Source organism: Trichosurus vulpecula, chromosome 4 (assembly GCF_011100635.1).
Source record: "Trichosurus vulpecula isolate mTriVul1 chromosome 4, mTriVul1.pri, whole genome shotgun sequence".
Classification (NCBI taxonomy): Eukaryota; Metazoa; Chordata; class Mammalia; order Diprotodontia; family Phalangeridae; genus Trichosurus; species Trichosurus vulpecula.
This window is the reverse complement of record NC_050576.1, coordinates 158,146,016-158,164,661: the sequence shown is the minus strand read 5'-3', so window position 1 is coordinate 158,164,661 and position 18,646 is coordinate 158,146,016. Positions and strand designations below refer to the sequence as shown.

Here is an 18,646-nt window from a genome sequence, read left to right as displayed (position 1 = left end):
GAAGCAACAAAGCTCCTTAGACTCCCATCTCCCCAGGCTTGGCCTGAATATTTAGTGTTTTCTAGGTGTCCTCTATGTAAGTTTCCTGTTCCAGCTAAGAAAGCAATCCTAGAGGAAAATAGTTGTTTGCTCTAATAAAAACAAAGAGATACTGTTTAGCATCACCTTGTAAGACAAACAAAACAAAAGAAGAGGTAGTAGGTCTCACTCTGTAGCTAAAGGAGTAAGAACACAGGATACCATTAGATTTCCCCACCTCTCACTCCCATGATGCAGATGCTTTAATGCATTCCTATTTCGCTTTCGGAGACTGGTCAGTACCTTCCATTTTACCGTACATAGTGGAGGAATGATCATTAACTTATCTTTGGTTGTCAGCACCTCCACATATCCAATCCACCTTCTTTCCTAATTGATTCATTACAAGAAGGACCCAAGTAGTGAAATTCATGACATGAACTTCTTGCCTTTATTTAAGCCATAACTTTGGGTAATTGGCAAGTAACTATTTTGGGGGTATATCTCACTACTGATTCTAACATAAGGTTGCCCATCAGCTGGTATTTTACTAGTTTGTCCAGTAAGTTACCAAAAAAAGTCAGTTGCTTCATCTATTATGGCCAATTTTTATTTTATGTTTTAAATTTTATTAATCATACAGAGAACTTACACACTTTAGTGGATGCTGATTTCTGAAACTATTCCGTGAAAGTTATCAAGTAATTCCTTTTTTGAAAGCACATTTCTGATTCTTAGAGTTTATTTACATTAACTTTATTTTAAAAATAGCTGTAATAAAGGTCTCCCATTCATTTGGTAGACCATGTTTGAAAAATGTACAGAGATTCATGGGCAGGTAATATAATGGAAGATGTAGATGCAGGTGTGCCTAGATGGAGAAGATCATGAATGCATTGAAGTATCAAAGTTCATATCATCTGGTCTTATGGCAAAAGATCCTTGGCTGATTCATGTACTTTTTAATAGTTTCCTTAATCTCTTTATTCCTCAAACTGTAGATAATGGGGTTGAAAAATGGGCACAAAACTGTGAATGCCAGGGCAGTGGCTAAATCCCAGATTAAGGAGTGAGTGTCAGAGAAACGAAGGTATGTGAGTCCCACTGTACTAAAAAATAGTGAAACAACTGTCAGGTGGGAGGCGCAAGTAGAGAAGGCTTTACGGCGACCTTCAGCTGAACGGATACGCAAGACCACTACCACAATGCCAGTATAAGAGAGAAGGATGAAGAATATGTCTGCAACTATCTCCATAGCATGGATCACATCAACCACCTGGATCATGATAATGGCTCGAGTGTCTGTGCAGGCCAGACGGAGGAGTGGGAGGAAGTCACAGAAGATGTGCTCCAGGTGATTGGAGCCACAGAATGGCAGTGTGGAGATCCATACAACCTCAGGCAGGGGTGTGATGAAGCCACAGACACAGCAAATCAGGGTCAACTGGACACATAGTCTTGGAGTCATGATGGTTGGATAATGAAGGGGTTTGCAGATGGCCAAATAGCGATCGAAGGCCATGGCTCCCAAAAGGCACATTTCACTGATGCCTGTGGAGTGGAAGAAATACAATTGCACCATACAGGCATTGAAGGAAATGTTCCTCTTCTCACTTAGCAGGCTTGACAGCATGAGTGGGATACAGGTTGTGGTAAACCAGATCTCCAGGAAAGAGAGAGTACTGATAAAGAAATACATGGGGGTGTGGAGGTGAGCATTCAGCTGGACAACCATGATGATGATCAGGTTCCCAATAAGGATGAAGGCATAGATGAAAAGCAGTGGGACAAAGCAGATAACAGCATCTCCCCAGTCCCTGGGGAATGCAGAGAAGATAAACTCTTGGGCATTGGTCCAGTTGCTGTTTTCCATCTGAAGGAAGTGCAAGAGGATAATGGGTTCTAACAACATACAGGGCTTTTGAAAACAACCTACCTTCAGTCAGTCAATGCTCTATGTGAAATGTGTTATAAATTATTCCAGTGGATTCATAGTTCCAGGTATGGCATCATCCTTATACTGTATGTGGATTGATACAGAATAAAGATAAGACCCAGCCCTCAATTCTGGGAAGCTCACACTGTAGTGGGGGGAAAACTATCTGATATATATGTATAAATAAAGTACAAAACTCTATTGAAGATAATAGAAATGAAAACAAAGATGTAGAAGAGGATTAACTAGGAGCAGCTAGAAGAAGATGTATTCATCAGTTTTGAGAGGATAGTGAATGGATTGAAGTGTTCTGTCTTAGTCATTGCTTATGCTCCCCACAGCAATTTCTTCTCCACTATGTTCCAAACTTTCTTTGAATAAGGGTATGGAGTACTAGGAAAAGAGTACCAGATTTATAGTCAAAAGATGTAGTTTTGAAACCCAACTATAGAATTTCTTGACTGTCTAACCATGGGAGAGTCATTTGAACTCACTGAACCTGTTTGCTGATCTGGAAAATGGGAACATTTATGCAAATGGCAGTGTAGCATTTTGGATAGAGGATTGGCCCTGGAATCAGGAAGATCCAGGTTCAAGTCCTCCCTCTTACACATTATACCTGTGTCATCTTGGACAAATCACTCAACCTCTTGATGCTTCCAGGGGATTCTCTGATACTCTAAGTTACAGGTGAATTGCTGATATGCCTTAGTGTTCCCTACACTAATGAATCCGATCCACACCAACTCTTAGCTGATGATTGGTCTCCTAATCTACTGAAAAGATATAGTCCATCAACATCAGCTTATGTTTCAAATACCTTTGTCTCTGCATCCATCTTCTCTTTCTTTTCCTCTTGCACAGAAGTTTCCCTTTTCTTTTCCAAGGCTAACCCTCTCATCTGTGTCCTTGTTTCCTCAATCTCTCTTGCTTTTTCCAATTTATTTTCCCATTGATGATTCCAGCTCTCTCTGATATCTTCAGTCTCTCCCTCTCCAGGGGCTTCTTCTCATCTTCCTTCAAGCATACGTGGATTTCCCCATTTTGACCCTTCTGACCCACCACCAACTTCCTTTCTGAAATCTTCAATGATTCATAGACCAATCATGGTCTATGCCTCTACTCCTTCATCATTCATTCTCTCTCTAACTTAATGGAATCTAAATTTTTGATTTACTGAGGGGGCTCTTCAAAATCAATAATGACCTCTAATTGGCTTGCTCTCAGTCCTCATTTCATGACTTCCTTGTAGCTTTGATACTGTTTATTGGTTACCCCTTCCTTCATAAAACTTTTTTTTCCTTCAGTCTCCTGCTCTTGCCCCTTTGAATACTCCTCCATCTTCTTCACCATTTGTCCTCCTCTACCTCCAGTCTCTTAAATATATTCACTCTCTAAGGCTCAATCCTTAGCAACCTGATCTTCTCACTGAACATTCACTCACTTATTGAATTTGCATATTTTCTGTCTTTATCTACTACCTCTGTGGATGACTTCCAAATATAAATCTTCAGTCTTGACCCCTCTCCTAAGGACCAACACTATATTTGTAAATTCTAGAAATGTAACTCTAGGCATGAATTAAGTTTAACTCATTTTCCTGCCCAAACGCAGATCCTCTTATTTTTGTAGGTTCTAATTCTCATATTTAACTCACTTTTTCCTACCCCTAATCCCCTATGTCTAATTAGTGAACAGGTCATGTTGATGCTTTATTTTCAATATGTCTGGATACTATCCTTTTCTTTCCATTCACACAACTACCCCTTTAATTCAGGCCCTTAACAATTCACACCTGGACTATTGCAAAATCCTCAGGATCACTGGGCTTGTCTCCAGTTTCACTGGAACAGTGACCACAAGCTAATTTTCCTGAAACACTAGGTTCACCAGGCCATTCCTATACCATCTTCCAAGGGTGTCTAAACTTAACCATCTAACAAGGCTAAGCCCCAAAGCTTTCCCTGAATAAATTCTCTGGAAATGATCTTTCTTTCAAAAGATAATTATCTAGACCAGGTGTAGTGGTACACACCTGTAATTCCTGCTACATGGGAGGCTGAGGTTGGTGGTTCTAAGCTGCAGTAGAAATGGTCAGGTGTCCACCCTAAGGCAGGGTGTCCCCCTGCAGCAGGGATCACCCAAACTGTCTGGATAGAACTCACCCAAATAAGAAAGGGAAAAGGTCAAAGCTTCCATGTCAATAAGCAATGTGATAGAGTTTGTTGTGACCCCTATACTTCCAGCCTGAGGGAGAAAGGAAGAACTGATCAGAGGCCATCTAGCATAACTCCATCATTTTATCAATGATGAAACTGAGGTCCAGGGAATATAAGTGATTTATCCACAGTCATACAGTTGTCAGAGTTAAGATTTGAACCCAGGTCCTCCAATTCCTGAATCAGTACTCTCTGGAGTGATTCTAGTCTCTCTAGCCTATAAACCTTCGTACAGTAAATTTCTACTATCTGAAATGTTCTTGCATGTCTACTAAGTCAAATTCTGGTATCTTTTTAATCATATTCAAAACTCATTTTCCTCAGGAAGATTTCTGACATTAACCCCACCTTTCTCTAATCATGGCATTTATATCCACTATGGTCACATGTATATTTAAATGATGATTATTTTCATCTGTTTCTGTATTTCTCTATAAGCATTCTTGTCTTCTCCTTGTATTTTTCTACCTCCTCTTGAATTGGAATTGCTTCTTATATATTGATATAACTTTAGCATCTTTGAAATCACCCCTTTCTGCTTAAGATAAGACCTGACTCAAGTCCCACACTGTTGACTAAGTGACTAGAGCCAAATATAGCCCCTTTATCCCTTAGAAAGAGGTTGTAGGGTGATAGAAAGGAAATAAAGGCTATCCCTGGTGATTCACAAAAGAACACATTTATTTCTGCTTCTCATATCAACAGTTCTAGTTCCAATCCTATCTTATGTCTCAGGTCTGCTGAGTACCTATGGCCATAGACATTAACACCAGTCTAAACTACATATACTGAATTATATCTGACTAAATAGCCTGTAACCTACTTGAACTCTGCCCATATAACCCACAATCTGTTTTTCTTAAGCTCTATGAGGTAGAAGCTAATAACCCTTCCTCTGACATACACCTGTATGACACATGTGACTTAATTTCCTTGGGTTTCAGTTTTCTCATCTGTAATATGAAGGGGTTGGACCAGATGACCTATGATCCTTACTTAATCTTTGAGTATCTTGTAAGGTCTAGACTCCTAAAATATACAAAGTAAGTGCTTAATAAATGTTAGTTGAATTGAAGTTGAAATGAATTTTTATCATCCTTGACTTTTCCTTTTAGAGATAAAATTCCTTCGGCTCTGGCTCTATCATAATTTCCCAGTTTCTGGGTACTCAAGGTTTAAAGCCTTTGTCAATTCTGGTACAATGGTTCTTCTGCCCAAATTTCTATTCTCAGAATTTAGTACCTACTCCAAACACTTTCATACCCCTGATTATACACTGGACCTAGATTCTCTGCAGGAAAGTAATCCTTGGACAGTGACTGTCCTATACCTCAAGGTAAAATAACTGTCTCTAAACTGACCTACTGACCTTGTTACAGCAGATTTAGGGGCTGAGGAAAAGTCTACGAGTAGATGCTTTCTTGTTCATACCCTGGAGTGTACTCATCCATCATCTTTATGGTCTCTCAGATGCTAGGATGAGTCTTCCTTCCTTCTTCCATAATATTTTCACTCTGTCTCTGCATCCAAATTATCTCTCTTCACCATGGCACAGGGAAATACAAACATCCTTGTTGTTTCTCAGGGGGGACATCAGGAAGGCAAAGATTGTCTCTCTTGGGGATTTTATACAGATGACTCAAGATCCAGAAGCAAATTATCCCTTCAAGATGGAACTAATTAAGGAAAAGTTTCTACCTAGTAATTAGAAGAGACTAAGTCCCAGATCCCTATTCTTCCTTTCTAGGAATCTCAGCTATCCCACGATTATCACCAACCTCTTGGAGGTAAGCCATGGAGTTCCATTGGTATTGAGAAAATCTAATGAAAGAAACCTGTCTAACATTCTTAGAAGCTCTGAAAAATGAGAAAGGAACATAAAATGTAAATGTAGAACTACTGATCCAGTGCCTGGTAAGTACAAGGCACTATGGAGGATGCAAAGAAGAAAAAAAAATGACCAACCCTTCAAAGAAATTTTGAACTAATGAAAAAACTGAGACAACTGCTTCCTATGCCTTGAATACCCTGCCTCTTCCTCACCACTTGTTGAATTTTTATTTGTTCTTTTAAAAATTCAATTCAAAAGTCAATTTTCCCATAACATTTTTAGTAGAGAGTATAAGTTGGGTGGTCTAGCAATAAGTACTGGGCCTTAGAAGAGGGCAGGTCCTGTATGTAGTCTTGAGAAAGGGAGTGAATAGTCCTTAACAACTTTCCTCTCTCATACTTCATATAGCACTTTGATTTGCACATTTGTCACGTAATACTGCAAATTAGACTTCCCTATGTGTGAGTCTTTTCTTTTCAGGCAACTAAGTGGTCTAGTTGACTGAGCTCCGAACTTGTAGTCGGGGAGATCTAAGTCTAAATCTTGCCTCAGATACTTTTTAACTACATGGCCCCAGGCAAGTCACTTTAATCTCTCCTAACCTCAAGTTTCACCATCTGTAAAATGGGGATAAAAATAGCATCTACTTCTAGGGTTTTTTTGTGGGGAATCAAATGAGACAAAAGACGTAAAGTCTGTATCAAACCTTAAAATGCTATACATATTATGCATGTCTATATCTGCACATATAATACATATATGTAGATACATAATATATGTGTGTGGCTATATGGGTACATGTATGTACATGGTGGCTGTTTTTTATTCTCGCAAAGGACTAAAATGACATCACTCTGTCAGGATCAAGATACAGTATTGCTGACTTAGTTGATCAGACCAATATGATCTCAGAAGACTCTACCACAAGTCAGACACAAATAGTCCATATGAACATCTGGAGTGGAGACATCTCTAAATTTGCTTGTCTCATGTTTCTTTTGAGCTACTGCAATTCTGCTTTGCTCATAGAACACAGCACCTTCTTTAATGTTGGCATGCCATTCAGGGCAATCCTATGCCAGTGTCTGCCATGTCTCACAATCGCTTCCAAAGTTCTTCAGAGAGACCTTGAAAGTGTCCTTGTATCACTTCTTCTGATCTCCATGTGAATGCTTCCTTTGTGTGAGTTCTCCACAATATAGTCTTTTAGGCAAACATACGTTTGGCATTCAAATAACATGACCAGACCATCAGAGTTGTGCTGTCTGCAGTAGAGTTTGAATGCCTGGCAATTCAACTTGAGAAGGACCTCAGTGTCTGCTACCTTATCTTGTCAGGTGATCATCATAATCTTTCTAAGACAATTCAAATGGAACCAATTCATTTTCCTGGATTGGCACTGTTATTTTGTCCAGGCTTCACAGCTTTACAACAATGAGGTCAGCACAATGGCTCTGTAGACCTGCAGTATGGTATGCAGTCTAGTATTCTTCTCTCACGCTTTTCTTCAGAGCCTCCCAAACACTTAGCTGGCTCTGGCAATGAGTGCATTAATATCATCATGTATGTGTTATATCCCAGTTACATACTGCCAAGGTAAGTGAACTTATACACAACATTCAAAAATTTTCCATTTGCTGTAATTGATGGTTCTATGTGTGTGTGTGTATATGTGTGTATATGTATATATGTGTGTGTACACACACATATGTGTGTTATGTTATATGCATGTATACACATATGCATACATGCATGTATATGTATGATATTCCATCTATCTGTGATAAGTGGGGCTGAATCCTTACAAAAGTAGTTGATAATTGTGAGTAATAATTTGAATAATCCCACCCATTTGTGAGCTATCTGGGGAAGAGAACTATCTGGGGAAGCAATTGAGGTGCTTGTTCTGTTCCTGAAAAAGCAGGGAATATGTCCTTGGAAAGATATATAGCTTCATGCTAGAAGGTTAAAGGATATGAAAATGTGTTCACCATACACAAACATGGGAACTCTCTTGAAGCTAGAGAAAAAGAGAACTGGCTCCCAAGAAGGTTATTGTTTGGTCAGAGGCTGATAGCATTAGTCACATGTAATAGTGTAAAGAAGAAAAAGGACCTAATTATACTGTTGCTCCATGCTAGGAGCTGTACAACATAGAACCACATAGATAAAATTATATAATCATTTTGTCATATGACACAAAACCCCAGGTCCACTTTGGGAGAATATTTCCCTTCTCTAGTTTGTTTTTACTTACAAAATCTAGGAAACTCATTTTGTGACTATGCATGGTATCACAAGCACCCTTTGCAAATACACAGTTCACAAAAGTCAAATAAATTTTACGTACCAATAAAAGAAAACAAATAGAATTCACAACGGATACTTTGAGAGGTCACCAAATCTGTGAGCCAATCAGTGTGGAAAATTCATTCCAACAGTGCAAGCTCCTGACCATCCATTAATTCTAAGTAAATTTCGCTTTGAGGCATGGAAAAACATCCTTATCATTGGAACTTATCATAAGAAGAGTGAGCTGCCCTTCTGTTGATGGGCCCTCCCTTACTTCAGGTCTTTAAGCTGAGGCCAGATGACCATTTTCTTTACATTGAGATGAAATCATGCAGGATATAGATTATGATATACAGCATACATTGGCTACTGGGTAATTCTATATAATGTGCCTATGTGAATGAAGATTATTCATCCAAGATGAAGAATGACAGAAAAATCTGAAATATCCAAAGGGAAGAGAAATTGATTTTCATTGCTGTATCACCTGCAAAGCAAATGTTTTGAAGGGGAAAAATGTATATATGACTCTTAAAGGAACACGTTATAGAACTAGAAAAAAGTAATAAACTACTTTCCAGTAAATAGTGGAGTAAGAGATAGTAAAATAGTGCAGTTCTTCAATATCCCTTATAAGGAAAAAAATATAACTGCTCCAAAATAAAAAAAAATGTGTAAGGATTGAATTAAGAAATGAAGGAGATTAAGATTAATTTAAGATTCCAAAGTATCTTAAAATAGAATTGTTATTCAGAAACAGAAAAAAAGAATAATAAAGGAAATAAATAAGCAGAGGGACAAACCCACCAACATGAAAACAGATGTTATGGTTTAAATTAAAATAAAGACCAGTAACTAAAGGGGAAAGATAATAAAAGAGCACCAAAAACTTTTCCAGAAATGAAATTTGAAGCATTAGAAGGTGCCTCAAATTGGATAATGAACACATTGAAGGAAATAGATTGAGAAATACATGCAATTTGAAAAATAGCCATCAAGTTTTTAATGAGTAAAACAAATGCCATAGAAAAATGAGAAAATAACAAAATTTGGGGGGAAATCTGAAAGCAAATGTGAAATCAATGGGAAATAGAATTATTTTCCTGAAATATTATTGCCCGAAAGGCAAAGTGGCAGAATAAACAGGAAAAATAACTAAAAAATCAACTCAATTAAAAGAACCTTCGAAAATTTTTATAAGTAAAGATAACAATTTGGAGAAACTTTTATTTATTTATTTATCTATTCATCTATTTATTTATTTATTCGTTCATTTACTCATCTATTTATTTATTTATTTATTTGTTTGTTTGTTGTTTGTTTGTTTGTTTGTTTATTTTTGGTTTACCACACACAGTTGTACATAGTTTTGAGTTCCAGATTTTCTCCCCTCCCTCCCCCCTCCCTCCCCAAGACGGCATGGAATCTCATATAACTGTCATGTATAACTTCGCATTGAATTAATTTATGCACTAGTCAAGTTGTGGAGAAGAATTTTGACCAATGGAATGAATCATGAGAAAGAAGAAACAGAACCAAAAAAAAAAACAACCCAAAGACAAAAACAAAAGAGAAGCAAAAAAGGCGAGCATGTAGTGCTCCTCGATCTGTATTCAAACTTCACAGTTCTTTCTCTGGATGAAGATAGCATTCTCCATCGTGAGTCCCCTGGAGTTGTCCTTGCCCCTTAGGTTGCTGAGAAGAGTGCAGTATGTCAGGGTTGGTCCTCACGGAATCCATATATCTGTGGCTGTGCACAACGTTCTTGGAGAAACTTTAAACTGAGAATTTTTCAATCAAAGGGGAAAATACTTATCAGGTAACTTAAAGATTATTCATCCAAGATGAGAAATGACAGAAAAATCTGGAATATCCTAAGGGGGAAAATTGATCTTCATTGCAGCATCATTTGCATGGCAAAATTAGTCGTATGTTTTGAAGGGGGGAAAAGTATGTATGACTCTTAATGGAATACTTTATAGAACTAGAAAAACTAATAAAATTTAGCTGGATGAGCCAAGATCTGGAATGTATTGGAAAACAATGAAAAAGGAGGAATTCAGTGAGATAGCACCTCCAGATTTCAAAATATATTGTAAAGCAGTAAAAATAAACAAAGAAAATTTCGTTATTGGATAAAAAAGAGAATAGCAAATGCCTGGAACTGACTGGATAAGGAATAATCAAAAAGTTGAACTCAACAATACAACATTCAATAAACCCAAGAACATAATTTTCTTAGGAAAGAATTCCCTATTTGACAAGAACTACTTGGAAAATTCTCTTCTCCTCATGCCTAGAATACTCTTCCTCCTCATCTCTGCTTCCTGACTTCTCTGACTTCCTTCAAGTCCCAGATAAAATCCCACATTCTACAGGAATCCTTTCCTGATCCTCCTTGATTCCAGTGGTTTCCCTCTGTTGATTATCTCCTATTTATCCTAGCACATATTAGTTTGCATGTTGTCTCTATCATTAGAATGTGAGCTCCCTGCATTAGTATCCTCAGCACACCTTTTATGTCACCCACACTCTACACCTTTATATAAAGACATTTTGAAGCCGTGGAATTTATTGCTGGCTCCTTTCTTGGAATTTCCCTCCTGTGAATATCTGATATGCTACTCTGCTATCTTTAGATAAATGATATCACCTTTAGAATATGATGTAAGCAAACACAAATACCTAGCCATCGCGTTACATCTTCACTAATATTTTGCTGAAATTACTTTAGTAGAGGCCTCATACCCCTACCTGACTCTGGGATCCCTCACTTCTCAGCTTTATGTTACTCTTTGGGGTCAATTTATTATTTAAACCTCTGGCTTGCACCCTTGTCCAGTATATCCTCTTATAAACTATACCATATTTGACACATGAAATTATTAATAGAAGGCATTTAATGAAAACAAAGTAGAGAGGTAAATCAGGGTCTGATCTGAGCAGCCATACTTTTGTTAGCTACACCATATGGCCGCTCTCTCTTGCCATATGTGTCTCTTAGAGAGGACTAGAATTGTTCCCATTTAACTCAATGTCTCCCCCACAGTGGAAGAGGGCTACATCTGTCACTCATAGAAAGTGCTACAGAATCTTGTTATAGGCAAATGAGTATTGTCTGTTGCAGAATATAGCTGCTCTCCACAGCTAATTTCCTGACTCTGATCTCACTAGTGTAGGCTCCTTGTGGCCGGTTTGGTCACTTCTTTACCAGATCTCTTCCTTGCTTCTGCTTCTGTCCTTGGCTACCTTTCTCTTCTCTCCTCCAAAGAATGCAGGTGTCTTCAAGTTATGCTTGTAGTAAACCTCTGGGGCAGTATCCCCTGTTAAATTTCCTGTTATATGAGATATTCTACCTAAAATTCAAGCATAGGATTCTGAGACATGCAGCCCTAAGGTTTTTCTTCCTAATCAGTAAACTGTCTTGGCCTTAGGGCTTATATGTCTTACTTGGTTATTCATTTTACACTTTCCTTTAATTAGAGATGCTTTGAGATGTTCAGAATGCAAGGGTTTTCAGCAGCTTAGCAGACAGCAAAAGCAGTACAGCCTCTGATTTTCTATTGAAAGATCTGAAAATTTTTCAAATAAATCAGAAAGAAAGCATTAAATTGCCTTCCTAGGACCTTCAATTGAGTATGAGTATAAGAATGCCTGCCTTGTTCTTGTCTCCTCTGTAGTTTTTCTAAAAAAAAAAACAAAAACAAAAACAAAAACAAAAAACCCAGAAATAGAAAGAGAGATGTATCAGTAGTACTTGGCCAACAATCTCTTACAAAATACCAGACTCTTCCCTCAATGATTTCCATGTCACTGAGCTTATTACTTGCTCCATATCCATCCACAAAATCCTAACCAGGTAAACCATTTGCTGTAACTGCATAAAATTCTTTAAGTTCTTCTGTAACTACTTGCCCTATAGCTATGTTGAACTGGATCTAGATTTTGATACAGTTTTTAAGGGGTTTGAAATGAACAAAACAGAGCTATTTATGGACTTGTAACAAGACATTATTTTCTGGAAATGACATATTATAAATAATTAGAAATAATCAATTATGAAGAAGAAATTCTTCAGTTTATTGAATAATAAATAATCAATTACTATTATTATTCAGTTTCTAATATTACATTACTTATATAAAGCATTTATTACTTGGTCTGAAGGAAGATTTACACTTATTTAGTACCTATTAAATTTTTATTAACTTGCCATTTGACAAATGAAAATGCTTTAGGGGCACACAACTTTTTATGACCTCCTTAATCTCCTTGTTTCTCAGACTGTAAATAATGGGGTTAAAGAAAGGAGATTAAAATGCATACAATAAATTAGTGACTGTTCCACAGAAAGAAAAAAAAAGAGAACTTTGAAAAACACAAATACAAAAATAACACCCACCAAAGAATATCAGCAAGATGATAAGATGAGAGATGCAGATGGAGAAGACCTTTCTTTGGCCTTCATAACTGGCAATACAGCTCTGAATTATCATCACATAGAACTGGATATAGATCAAGGTCACCAGCAAGATGGCACCAATGATTTCTACTGTACGGATGATATCACCCATCTTGATCATCTTTTCTAGTGTTCATGCAGGCCATAAAAACTGGAACCCCATCATAAATCAGTGTGATTTGGATGACAAAAAGGCAATATGTAGGAGATACATACAATTTCTGGGAGGCATGCGATGAAGCGAAAGACACAATAGAAACGATACCAGGTTAGCTAAGTGTGAAGCTGAGGAGTCATAATAATTCTGTAATGTAGAGTACTGCAGAAAGCCAGGTGTCTATCTACAGTGATGATGGTCAGAAAGATCTCTTCTGAGATCCCAAATGAATGGAAGAAAATTACCTATGAGAATTAGCTAGTGACAAAGTTATGAAAACCATTCAAATTCCAGGGATGAAGAGGATGTTAATGAAATGAAAGGAATGAAGAACCTGAAGCTAAAGACTGGCAAACTCAGAGAAGAACTCTTTTCAGTGACTAGAGTCTGGTTCTCAGTTTCCATTTCCTACCTAGTTTCTTCTCCTATAAAGGTAGGAAAGAAAACATGATGAAACTAAGGTACTTACTGGCTTATCATCCATATTTCATCTGCTAACTATGGATGTTCCCTGAAATTTGGTCCTAGGCCCTCTTCTTCCTCTATTTTTTCAATAACTTCATCTCTCATTGGCTTAATTAACTTGTCTTTGCAGAATAAGGATCACTCCTCATGATAAATTGTCAAAAGATATGAATAAGCAGTTTTCAGAGGAAGAAATCCAAGTTATTAATGTCTACATGGGAAAAAATGCTCTAAATTACTAATGATGAGAGAAATGCAAATGAAAACAACCGTAAGGTTCTGTCTCTTACCCATTAGAAGACAAAACATGACAAATGTTTGAAGGGCTGTGGGAAAACAGGTACATTAATGCACTATTGGTAGAGTTGTGATCTGACTTGGCCATGCTGAAAAATCGTTTTGGAACTATGCCACCCAAATCTATTAAAATATACATAAGCACACTGCTTTCCTTTTCAATGGATGACAGTAGGATAAAGGGAGGGGGAAAACTTGGAATTCAAAATTTTTAAAAATTATTGTTAAAAATGGATGATAAAAATTTAAAAATAAACTGTGCATGCCCTTTGATCTAGCAATGCCACTAGTAGGTCTATATCTTAAAGAGAAGAAAGAAAGAAGAAAAAGATCTGTAGGTATAAAAAATTATATCATCTCTTTTTGGGGTGGCAAAGAGTAAAGAACTAAGCTGGTGCACCTCAATTGAGGAGGGTTTGAACAAGTTATGGTATATGAAAGTAATGTAGTAATATTGTTCTGTAAGGGGAGCAGAGCCAAGATGGCAGAGTGAAAGCAGAGATTTGTTTGAGATCTCCCCCAACTCCTCCAAATACCTGTTAAAAATGATTCTAAACAAATTCTAGAGCTACAGAACCCACAAAAGGACAGAGTGAAACAAATCTTCAGTCCAAGACAACCTGGAAGGCTGACAGAGAGGGTCTATTATGCCAGGCTGGGAGCAGAGAACAGTCCAGTGTGGGCCGCACCAGCACAGACTGGGCTTGAGCAGGCCTCAGGGGATTGAATAACTGGCAGCTGTAATGGTTTCCTGATTTCTCAAGCCAAAATTGCCAAAGAGAAAGGAGAATGTCAATGGGGAAACTCTGTTGGACATGGGTGAGAGAAGAGTGTGGTCTGGCCCCAGCCCCAACATGGCAGAGTTGGTGGTGGCCGTGGCAGCAGCAGCAGCAATGGCTGCTTCTAGAGTCCAGGCCCACAGATGGCAGGAGGATCAAGTGACTGATAAAAGGGGGATTACAGGGATCTCTTTGTTGGCACCGAGGCAGGATTCTCTTGCTTTGCGCTATTTGGATCTGGGCCACAGTCCTGGGTGGCAGTCCTGGGGAGAGGAGAAGGGCTGATGTGGTAGAGTTTGTGGCAGCTGTGGAGGGGGCATCCTCCTCACAGTTCCAAGGCAGAAAAGAAGGCTTGTGGTCATTCACAGACCAGAGCACAGGCTAGAAGAGAACTAAACACCTCTCCTTTGATCATTCCACCTCAGAAGAACTGAAAATTGACAGGTGCCTAGAAGTATTTCTGACAACAGCTGATCAAAACCCCTGAAACTTGGGACAGAGCACTCTCCACTCTAGAAGCAGAATCCTACCTTGACAAAGAGCTCAAAAGTCAAGTAATTGGCTGGGGAAATGAGCAAACACTATAAAAAATCAGATTATAGAATCTTACTTTGGTGATAAAAAAGATCAAAACATACAACCAGAAGAAGACAACAAAGTCAAAACTCCTACATCCAAGCCTCCAAGAAAAATATGAATTGATTGCAGGCCATGGAAGAGCTCAAAAAACCCCACATTAGCAGCCACAAGTGAATCATCCATTTTACCAAAACTGTTTCATCAACTATCCTTCACTGTTCCCTTATCATCATTTTGGCAGGATCCTGATGCTTCAGGGATCTGTGATTTCAAGTGTGGATATTCCTGTTCCCAACATATGTTAAATTAATATCTGAAATAGAAAAGTCTGAGCCAAGTATAATGATTTAATTACTAAGGTTGACTATTGCCAATCAAGCCAGGTGATCTGACTCCTCAAAGGTCAGAGACAAAAATGTGATTTACAGAGCTTGTTTTTATAACAAAAAAGAAGAATTAAAAATTATAACAGCCTTAGGAAATTTGTTTTGAAGACAATTCAAATAGACAAAGCAGGTCATTTGGCTAGTCACTTCTCCTGGGCTTTCTTAACCCAAACCCACATTGTTGACATTTGGAGTGTGGGCATGTTGGAGGAATAACTAGGGTGGGACCACTATTAAATCTGATATTTTATTAGATTAGGGTGTAAGTAAGATTGCCTGAGAAATCTTTGCCCTGTAGCTGTAACATTCTGCAATTAAAAGTATTACTTTTAAAATACATATTATATATATAGTTTCCAACATTCATTTCCACAAAATGAGTTCCAAATTGTCTCCCCATTTCTCCTCTAGCCCCCACCCCAAGATTGCAAGCATTCTAATTACCTTTTCCCCTAGTCTGCATTCTCTTCTATCACCCCCCATCTGCTTGTCCTTTACTTTCATGAAAAGCAGGATATATTTCTGTATCCCATTGCCTTTATATCTTATTTCACAGTTGCATGTAAAAACAGTTTTTAACATTTGTTTTAAAATTTTGAGTTCCAGATTCTCTCTTTTCTTCCCTCCCCATCCACCCTCATTGAGAAGGCAAGCAATTCAATATAACGTATACATTTATAGTTAAGCAAAATATTTCCATAATAGTCATATCGTGAAAGACTGACTATATTGCCCTCTATCCTATCCTGCCCCCCATTTATTCTAATTTTCTCCTTTGACCCTGTTCCTTTTCGAAAGCGTTTGCTTCTGACTACATCCTCCTCCAATCTGCCCTCCCTTCTGTCATCCCACCCTCTTATCTCCTTTCCTCCTACTTTCCTGTAGGGTAAGATACCCAATTGAGTGTGTATATTATTCCTTCCTTAAATCAAATCCAATGAGAGTAAGGCTCACTCATTCTCTTTCACCTCCTCCTTCTTCCCCTCCATTGTAACAGCTTTTTCCTGCCTCTTTTATGTGAGATAATTTACCCTATTCTATCTCTTCCCTTCTCCTACCAATATATTCTTCTCTCAACCTTAATTCTTTTTTTAGTTATCATCCCCTCATATTCAACTCACCCTGTACCTTCTGTCCATATATATATATATATATGTGTGTGTGTGTGTATCTCTTAATGTACAAGCTGCTAGATCTTGTGTTATCCTGATTGTGTTTCCACAATACTCAAATTGTTTCTTTCTGGCTGCTTGCACTATTTTCTTCTTGACCTGGGAACTCTGGAATTTGGCTACAATATGCCTAGGAGTTTTCCTTTTGGGATCTTTTTCAAGAGATGATTGGTGGATTCTTTCAATTTCTATTTTACCCTCTGGTTCTGGAATACCAGGGCAGGTTTCCTTGATAACCTCTTGAAAGATGAATGTCTAGGCGCTGTTTTTGATCATGGCTTTCAGATAGTCCAAAAATTTTTAAATTGTCTCTCTTGGATCTATTTTCTAGATGAGTGGTCTTTCCAGGGAGATATTTCACATTGTCTCCTATTTTTTCATTCCTTTGGTTCTATTTTAGAATTTGTTGATTTATCATAAAGTCATGAACTTCTATTTGCTCCATTCTAATTTTTAAGGAATGATTTTCTTCATAGAGCCTTTGGACCTCCTTTTCCATTTGGCTAATTCTGCTTTTTAAGACATTATTCCCCTCATTGCCTTTTTGTACCTCTTTTGCCATTTTGGTTAGTCTATTTTTTAAAGTATTATTTTCTTCAATATTTTTGGGGTGGTCTCCTTTAGCAAGATGTTGACTCATTTTTCATGATTTTCTTGTATCACTCTCATTTCTCTTCCCCTTTTTTCCTCTACTTCTCTTACTTGGTTTTCAAACTTCTTTTTGAGCTCTTCCATGGCCTGCAATCACTCATATTTTTCTTGGAGGCTTGGATGTAGGAGTTTTGACTTTGTTGTCTTCTTCTGGTTGTATGTTTTGATCCTCTTTGTCACCAAAGTAAGATTCTATAGTCTGATTTTTATACTGTTTGCTCATTTTCCCAGGCAATTACTTGACTTTTGAGCTCTTTGTCAAGGCAGGACTCTGCTTCCAGAGTGGAGAGTGCTCTGTCCCATGTTTCAGGAGTTTTGATCAGCTGTTGTCAGAAATACTTCTAGGCACCTGTCAATTTTCAGTTCTTCTGAGGTGGAATAATCAAAGGAGAGGTGTTTAGTTCTCTTCTAGCCTGTGCTCTTGTCTGTGAGTGACCACAAGCACTCTTTTCTGCCTTGGAACTGTGAGGAGGATGCCCCCTCCACAGCTGCCACAAACTCTACCACATCAGCCCTTCTCCTCTCCCCAGGACTGCCACCCAGGACTGTGGCCCAGATCCAAATAGTGCAAAGCAAGAGAATCCTGCCTCGGTGCCAACAAAGAGATCCCTGTAATCCCCCTTTTATCAGTCACTTGATCCTCCTGCCATCTGTGGGCCTGGACTCTAGAAGCAGCCATTGCTGCTGCTGCTGCCACGGCCACCACCAACTCTGCCATGTTGGGGCTGGGGCCAGACCACACTCTTCTCTCACCCATGTCCAACAGAGTTTCCCCATTGACATTCTCCTTTCTCTTTGGCAATTTTGGCTTGAGAAATCAGGAAACCATTACAGCTGCCAGTTATTCAATCCCCTGAGGCCTGCTCAAGCCCAGTCTGTGCTGGTGTGGCCCACACTGGACTGTTCTCTACTCCCAGCCTGGCATGATAGACCCTCTCTGTCAGCCTTCCAGGTTGTCTTGGACTGAAGATTTGTTTCACTCTGTCCTTTTGTGGTTTGTGTAACTCTAGAATTTGTTTAGAGTCATTTTTAACAGGTATTTGGAGGAGTTGGGGAAGGTCTCAAACAAACCTCTGCTTTTACTCTGCCATCTTGGCTCTGCTCTTAAAAGCATTACTTTTAAAGGGGCCTACAGAACTGGGAAATGGGAATATAACCTTTAGTGCAAGGAAAAGGAGGATTTATCTAATAAGATAGGAAAGAAAAACTTAGAATCAGTCAGCTAGGCGTCAATCCTCCACTACCTTTCTCCTGCTGCCAGCCTTTAGGATTATTTTATTCCTACAAAGATGCATGTTTTACTCTATATTATCTACTATTAAATGATAAAGTCTTATCCACCTATTCACTAAATCTACAGGTAACCTAGACTTAAGAGAATATCCATTTTACCTTGGCTTAG

General features: G+C 38.3%; 1 protein-coding gene across 1 annotated transcript; it reads right to left on the bottom strand.

Moving 5' to 3' along the window:
* Nucleotides 1-934: 934 nt before the first annotated feature.
* LOC118848810 (olfactory receptor 6K2-like) lies at nucleotides 935-1,900 on the bottom strand. Its single transcript, XM_036757835.1, has one exon. It carries the CDS (start codon nucleotides 1,889-1,891, stop codon nucleotides 935-937), a length of 957 nt encoding a protein of 318 aa, XP_036613730.1. The 5' UTR covers nucleotides 1,892-1,900.
* Nucleotides 1,901-18,646: the final 16,746 nt, after the last annotated feature.

What these genes read in the sequence shown, in the direction of transcription:
- LOC118848810 (XM_036757835.1), bottom strand. Translation starts at nt 1,891, where the DNA reads ATGGAAAACAGCAACTGGACCAATGCCCAAGAGTTTATCTTCTCTGCA.